Source organism: Crocodylus porosus, unplaced genomic scaffold (genome assembly GCF_001723895.1).
Source record: "Crocodylus porosus isolate Cpor-Errol unplaced genomic scaffold, CroPor_comp1, whole genome shotgun sequence".
In the NCBI taxonomy this organism is placed as follows: Eukaryota; Metazoa; Chordata; order Crocodylia; family Crocodylidae; genus Crocodylus; species Crocodylus porosus.
In genome coordinates this window covers 8,077,998-8,084,527 of record NW_017728932.1, presented here as the reverse complement: position 1 = coordinate 8,084,527, position 6,530 = coordinate 8,077,998, and the positions used below count along the sequence as shown (strand labels likewise).

The 6,530-nt window shown below is 44.8% G+C and overlaps 1 protein-coding gene across 1 annotated transcript; it reads right to left on the bottom strand.

Annotated features, from left to right (window-relative positions):
• Window positions 1-189: 189 nt before the first annotated feature.
• SBDS (SBDS ribosome assembly guanine nucleotide exchange factor) lies at window positions 190-6,506 on the bottom strand. Its single transcript, XM_019545499.1, has 5 exons — window positions 6,326-6,506; window positions 4,861-4,990; window positions 3,805-4,005; window positions 3,051-3,215; window positions 190-2,487 (listed from the first exon to the last, which is right to left on the bottom strand). Exons 1-5 carry the CDS (start codon window positions 6,451-6,453, stop codon window positions 2,359-2,361), a joined length of 753 nt encoding a protein of 250 aa, XP_019401044.1. The 5' UTR covers window positions 6,454-6,506; the 3' UTR covers window positions 190-2,358.
• Between the last annotated feature and the right edge of the window lie 24 nt (window positions 6,507-6,530).

The following is a 6,530-nucleotide window of genomic DNA, read 5'->3' as shown; positions in this document are numbered from 1 at the left end:
TATGGTAGATGCATCTTCTTTTAAACTACTCTCAGCTTTCATCCTCACAGCCCAGCATAACTACTGTTTCCCCCTATATGCATATCTTGCGTTTTCAGCTGTTACCCATGTTATTCAGACTGTGCAGGGAAATACAGGCTCCCACTGAAGAGGGTAAGACTGGAAAATTAGCACACTTGATCATCATACGCTTTTACTGGGGTTTATTTTGATACCAAGCAAAGATCCTTGCTGACACGTAAATAAACCAAGTGTCTATGAATTTTTTAAATCAAAAAGAACTTCTACTACTAGAAACAACTTACAACTCACCCCCTCCAAGTGCAGAAAGGGCTTTAATACAGAGATAGATTTGCAAGGCTCTCAATAAGCTTATACATCAGACCAGGCTCAAATCCTGGGTTTTTCCCTTGGGTAGCCACCAAGCTGTTCCAGACACCAAACTGTAAAGGAAAACAGACCTTGTGGTTGTAAGCAATGCAATGTTATGTTTCCACACAACCCAAAGTATTGGATGAGAGTCTCATAAAGTGCCCAATGTAATGTCAACCAGATGTTAACACCAAGTGCCAGTGACACATTAAATATTAGTGTTTACTCTCACCACTTAGCAGAGTGTATATGAAAGAGGAATGGTCATGGTTCAGTAAGGACGTGTCTACAGAGAAGCTTATGAGCCTCATGGTGTTTGTAGGCCTCTGAATTTGGGCCCGTGTCCCCAGAGAAGAGACTGGGGTATTTATGGTGGTTAACTTACATAGGTAGCAGTGACATGTTGCAGCTGAGCAGGCATTTTGAATTTGCTCCCACTTAAAAGGGGCTTAGGGTCACTGGGCTATAGGCTCCATCTGTGGAACTCTGGTACAGCTAAAGACTTTTTCAAAGCTGGCCTTACACCAAGCTGAGGCTGGGGGAACCAATGGGTCTTTTTGCTAAGGGCACTCCCTCCTACTCTCATTTACAGAGGACTTTCCAGCTCTTGCTTACCTCAGGTGACTTTGATTGTCTTTGCTTGTGTACGTTAGCAGTCTTACCTCTGTGTAGAAAACATATGCATCAACTGAGATGAAGGGACGTGGCTGTGCTTGTCATGTAATGCAAATGATGAACTTACCCCTTGCACCAGGCACCGTGGATTCTATTAATTAGCACGCATTTTGCTGCTCAATACTCCTATCACAGAATTTAATTTAAACTCTGACTGCTTTGCCTTTGTTAGCTGTGGCTGTGGAGTTCGCTGAACCTCCATGTTTAATAGTTTAACCCACCGCTGCTACTCTACCCTCTTTCAGGAAGGATGAATCTCTTGCTCTCTGAGGAGCCTAGTGTATAGTTGTATTACATACACACACAGGGTATCTAGCTCAAACTGGTGCTCTGTAAAGTATCTTACCAGTAGTACTCCATATAGACTTTCATTTTACACTCAAGCCCCTTGTCAGAAGTTTTACATAGACACTGACTAGAGACTTTTAGAATAAAGACAGACTAGCAGAAACGCCTTCCTACTTCCTTAGATTGGATAAGAAAAGGAGCATGTGCAATGTTTACTAGCGGGAAATGAAGGTCCAAGAGAAGCATGTCTGTTGTAGCAGCCAGAGGCTGTTCCCCATTACAGACCTGGTTAATTTCAGTAGTGAGTTTGCATGCCAGCGAGAACAGCAAGAGAGGAACATCATGCCGTAGCTCACTGGCAAAGGCTATCGCTTTAGCCTAGCAGAAAGATATGTCATCATCACTGATGACTCCTACACTATAACAAAAATACTTGCTTTATTTCATGTATAAACAAGTTTGTTATTAATTTATCCAACTACAGCTGTCAGAATAAATTACTCTGTGAACTTATTTCCTTTGAAAAAATAGTGTCCTGTTTGTCCCCACTGAATGAAGGCTGCAAGAACAGTCCTCAAGTCATCAATACGTTTCTCTAGCAGGCTAGAGCACCTAGCTTTCATTGTGTGTGCTGTTTTAGGGATGACGCATCACTTGCTTGTCTATAGGTTTTTTACAAAGCCTTCTATGCAGCACTGAATTTAGGTAAAGCAAAAACAGCTTGGCATACTATCTAAATCAAACAGTGTTCAGCTGCGGTAGACACCCCGGCAGAAAGAAGCTAACAGGGAGCCTTTCAATGCTAGGTCTTTAACTTTATCTTGGCTAGAGCACTCAAATACTTCCTATTCAAAGTCACCTGTTATGCAAGTAAGTGCAAGAAAACACCACATGGAAAAAATCCCAGGTAGAACTAGTGTCAAAAATTTGGCAGCAATAGGCTGGAAAAGTGTAAGGGCATAGCAGGATGGACCTGCCTCTTAATACAGCATCCATCACAGAAATGCTGTTCCTGAAGAGCGTTTATTCAAACTTTTCATCGCCTTCTTCCACGTCTTTCAGGCTCACTACTTCCAGCGTGCCTTTCCCCTTTGTCTCGCACCGGATCAGTTCATCAATCTCTCTGAAGCAGCCTGGGTCAATAAGGCATACCTGAAACAGTTCACATTATCATCAGTCACACAAGAAAATTTAGTCTATGCTATTTCCTGTTTATGTATGATAGTTTTCTATGCAGAGATGTCCGATCTGTTAGCTGTTAGTAAAAGCAGCTTCCCTGGCCACCACTGAAAACCTGTTTAACAATGTACCTCAACTGCCCTGAGGTAGTTTGGAAGCTGTACGTGATGGTAAAATTATTGATTCAAAACAATTAAACTGCAAAAAGGCCCAGATGCTCCCCAATTCTAGATCTTTTATTTTTCCTGTAATCCTATATAAAAAAAAAAATTACAGTGCTGTCTGCATTGTATTTCATTGCAGTTCAATGTAAAATGATGCTAAAACAGTCCATTAAAGTATAATGCCATTTTCTTTCATTTGACAGTGTCAGGAAGTTATAGGTAACTCACTGTCCACTCAGTATCTCTAACTAATGCAAGCTGAGAAATGTAGTATAAAACTGTGGCTAACCCAGCTTCCCCCTTGTTTGTTTTCTCTAGTGCTACATGTAAGAATAGCAAAACTGCCCAGAACCAAGAACAGATTTCTCTTACAATTTCAAACTGGTCATGGAAATCTTCACTTTCTATGACTTTCATCAATGGTTTAAGCTTCTCTTTCAGCTTCTTCCCTTCTTTTTGTGGGAGAACTAACCGCAGTCTCATGTGAGCTCGCTCAATCTTCATGTTCTCCTTTAACTGTCTGATCACTTCCAGTGCCTACAAAGACAGTAAATACGAGTGAAATCTCACTTATACTCATTTATTCCGAATATCACCTGCCCACACCGAGATGTAGTAGTGCCTTCCAATGTCTTGTATGGGCAGAAGTGTTTTTCAGTACCTTCTCCTGAAATTCTCTAGCATTGAGACTGATGTGCTGCTTGCAGCTGATTCCTGTGACAAGACATATCTTTCCCACCAAGCACTGCTGGGTTTTTGTTGCAAGTCTTTAGAAAAACTGGAAATTTGGCTATAGTTCTACTGTAGAACTATAAAACCACAACATTCAAAGGTAAGGCTAAATGCACTGTTCATGTTAATAGCAGGTAGGATTTGGAGCACAAACAATATGTTTTAGAAGACTATAAAACAGCAGCAGTATTGTTTTTGTTGGTTTCCTTCACCTCACCACGCCCCCCCCACATCACGAAGAGTTACTAAACCATGCTCTGAGGATTTGCATCCGGGGTCTGCTTTGAGCAATCTGCTCTAGTGCCACCTGTCGGTCAGCCCTTTAGCATCAGAAACTGCACACCAAAATAAACTCCTTTAAGTGCAACCTGAGTGTTTAGGGCGCACTACTGACCTGCTGTTTGGTGCTCTTGTTCGGTTTGACCGAATAGTGAATATCCTTCATGGCTCTTTCTATCAGGATTACAGTGTACGGCCTCTTGGTTTCAGGGTTGACACATTTTTCGGCTACAATTGTTGCAATGTCTCTAAACATCTGCTCCAGCTGTGTATGTCGCTCTTTATCAGACACCTGCAACTCCCCTTTTGATAAGATCTGGAAGTAATGGATCAAAAATAAAAGCCTCTGTTAAGAAAGTTTCTTATGCCATAAGAAACTTTATGGCAAGAATGGCATTGCCTTGTTCTCAATGATTATTATGTATTTCAACTTTTATTTTTAAATTGGAGTATTAATTTCTAACTACAAACAATTACGCAAAGGTATAAACAACAATTCTTTAAGAGATGAAAAAAGAAACCAGCATTTTCAAATGTTAAATTCGATGCATCAAGCTAAAAATTTCAAAGAGAAAAAAATATCTAAACTCTGCAACTGTTTCAGAATAAGCACCATTACTCTTATTTGATTACAAAGCATAAAGTGACTAGTTAATCCCTGCTCTATTATAAAAATACGTGTAATTAAAAAAACCCAAACAACGCCCCCCCCCAAAACCTTTGTGACCAGGCTTCTCAAACAAAAGTGTCAGTACAGAACACAGATTTATACACATAGCTAAAAAAATAACGCAAGAAATGGAACAACAGTGCTTTCCATTCTGGGCCGCTGGTTTGTTAGCAATTGAAAAACATCTCTCAAGAGTTAACACCAATGCTGCCAATAGCAAGTAGGTAGGTGTCCATACACGCCAGCTCTCAGCATGCTGATTTAACACGATGGCTCAAGTTGGTATTCTTAAAAAGACGACAGAATTCAAACACTTTCCTACCCAAAAGGGGGATTCTGTGATCAATCTCCGAAAGGAAGAATAATACGCTAGAAAACTTTAGAACTTGAGCAGGAGCAGAGGGAGATTCAGTTTAGTTGACTTTTAATAGCAGGCAACTTGGATCTTGCATTGCCCATAACAATCAGCTATCTGTATTCCTGCATGGATGCAGAACCCACCATTTTACAGATTTCTGTCTGGTCATCAGTCCCGAAAGCCTTGATGAGATCTTCCTTCTTTGCAACTTGGCCTTTAGAAACATTGACAAACACTGTGTGGGTCTGCAGAACTTCCTCGATATCTTTTTCACTGGTAAAAGGATTGTACAGAGGATTAGAAGATGCCTGGAAACTGTCTGATGTCTCTAGTGTTAACTACCCAAAATACTGCTATGCTGTTAACTGAGGAAGCAAGGAACGGGCCTAGGGGTCTGAGACTGCAGCTCCAACTAGTGGAAACTAGTAACTTGGCTGTGTGGGCAGCCCTCCTCAGCCCCATAACTCACTGTTGGCACCTAAGAGTGTATTGTGGGACCTTCTGCAAACCCGACTACACCGCACGCAATGGAGAAATTAAATTCCCTTTGTCATTTCAAGGAGGATTAGTCTGTTAGCATGGGGCTGCTGGAGATGCAGCTAGCAGGCTCCGGCCTGTAGGTCTTGGACTGACACTGCGCATGGCATGTGTTGGACCTGGCTGTGTGTGCTGAATCCTGCACATGGGGCTGGTATGGCATGTGCCACATGCAGTGCTCGCATCAGACATGGCCCTGAAGCCAGTTTGGATGAAGCCCATACATTGTCCAAGGCATCCCTTGGACTTCACGCGGGTGCGTTTGTCCTGTGTCCACTCCACATGAGAATCCCAAACCAGAGCCAGTGCACTGGACTGGGCCACAGCAAGTGGGAGGAGCTCCCTGACCTACTGCCTTCACGTGGGCTGTGGGGCAGGACAGCCCTGTGTTAGCACAGGGAGTTTCAACCTTTTTTGAGGCGTGCACAGGTTTCCCTTGCTTTATGCAGTACATGCATTTGTGGACAATGGCCAAATTTGCATAAAGGGACCCCACTGTACAATGTAACAAACAGGGAGACGTTCCAAGACCTCAACTGCACTGACCCCCAGGCCCATTTCTACCACTTCTGCAAGACAATGCTGGGACTTGGCAACAGCTGAGAGGAGTAGGAGATAAGTTAGCGGGATGCGCAGAAGCCATAACGGGGCAGGCAACTACAGAAACACACGTCGCAGACGACGTGGCGCACGGCTCCGCACGGGATGCTTTATTTTGATGCACGTTGCACAGCACAAAGCAGCCGACAGCGGGCTCCCACCACCCTGAGTGGGGATTTACCGCGAATTTTGGGTTTAAAAAGGGTGAGTGCAGAAGCCGCATAAAGCAAGGGAGACTCGTGTACCCCGTGTGGATATGAAGCGGGGGGCGGGGTCCTCCCCGCATCCACCCCTGTGGTAGCAGGTGCCGCGACACATCCTGCCCGCCACCGAGGGACACAAGAACACCAAGATCTGCCCTGTCCAGGGTCGGAGGAGCCATCGGCCCCTCCTGCCCGGGCCCGATACACGCCCGCCGGCCACCCCGCCCACATAGGCCCATCGCTCCCCGCCGGGCGCGGCCGCACTCACGAGCCGCTCCGCCAGCCCATGACCTTGTTGCGGTAGCAGGCGATCTCGAAGCGCTTCCCGGCGCGGCGGGCGCGCACCACGGCCACGTTGGTGAGGCGGATCTGGTTGGTGGGGGTGAAGATCGACATGGCGACACCTCCACTGCGTACGGGTCCGCCGCCTTCCCTGTCCCCCTGGGGGAGGGGCGAGGCCAACTTCCGCCGCT

Coding starts and splice junctions, on each gene's coding strand:
- SBDS (XM_019545499.1), bottom strand. CDS start 6,453: ATGTCGATCTTCACCCCCACCAACCAGATCCGCCTCACCAACGTGGCC. Junction 3,216..3,804: donor ACAAGAGCACCAAACAGCAG/GTCAGTAGTGCG, acceptor CTGTCTTTGTAG/GCACTGGAAGTGATCAGACA. Junction 2,488..3,050: donor TCCATGACCAGTTTGAAATT/GTAAGAGAAATC, acceptor GAACTGTTTCAG/GTATGCCTTATTGACCCAGG.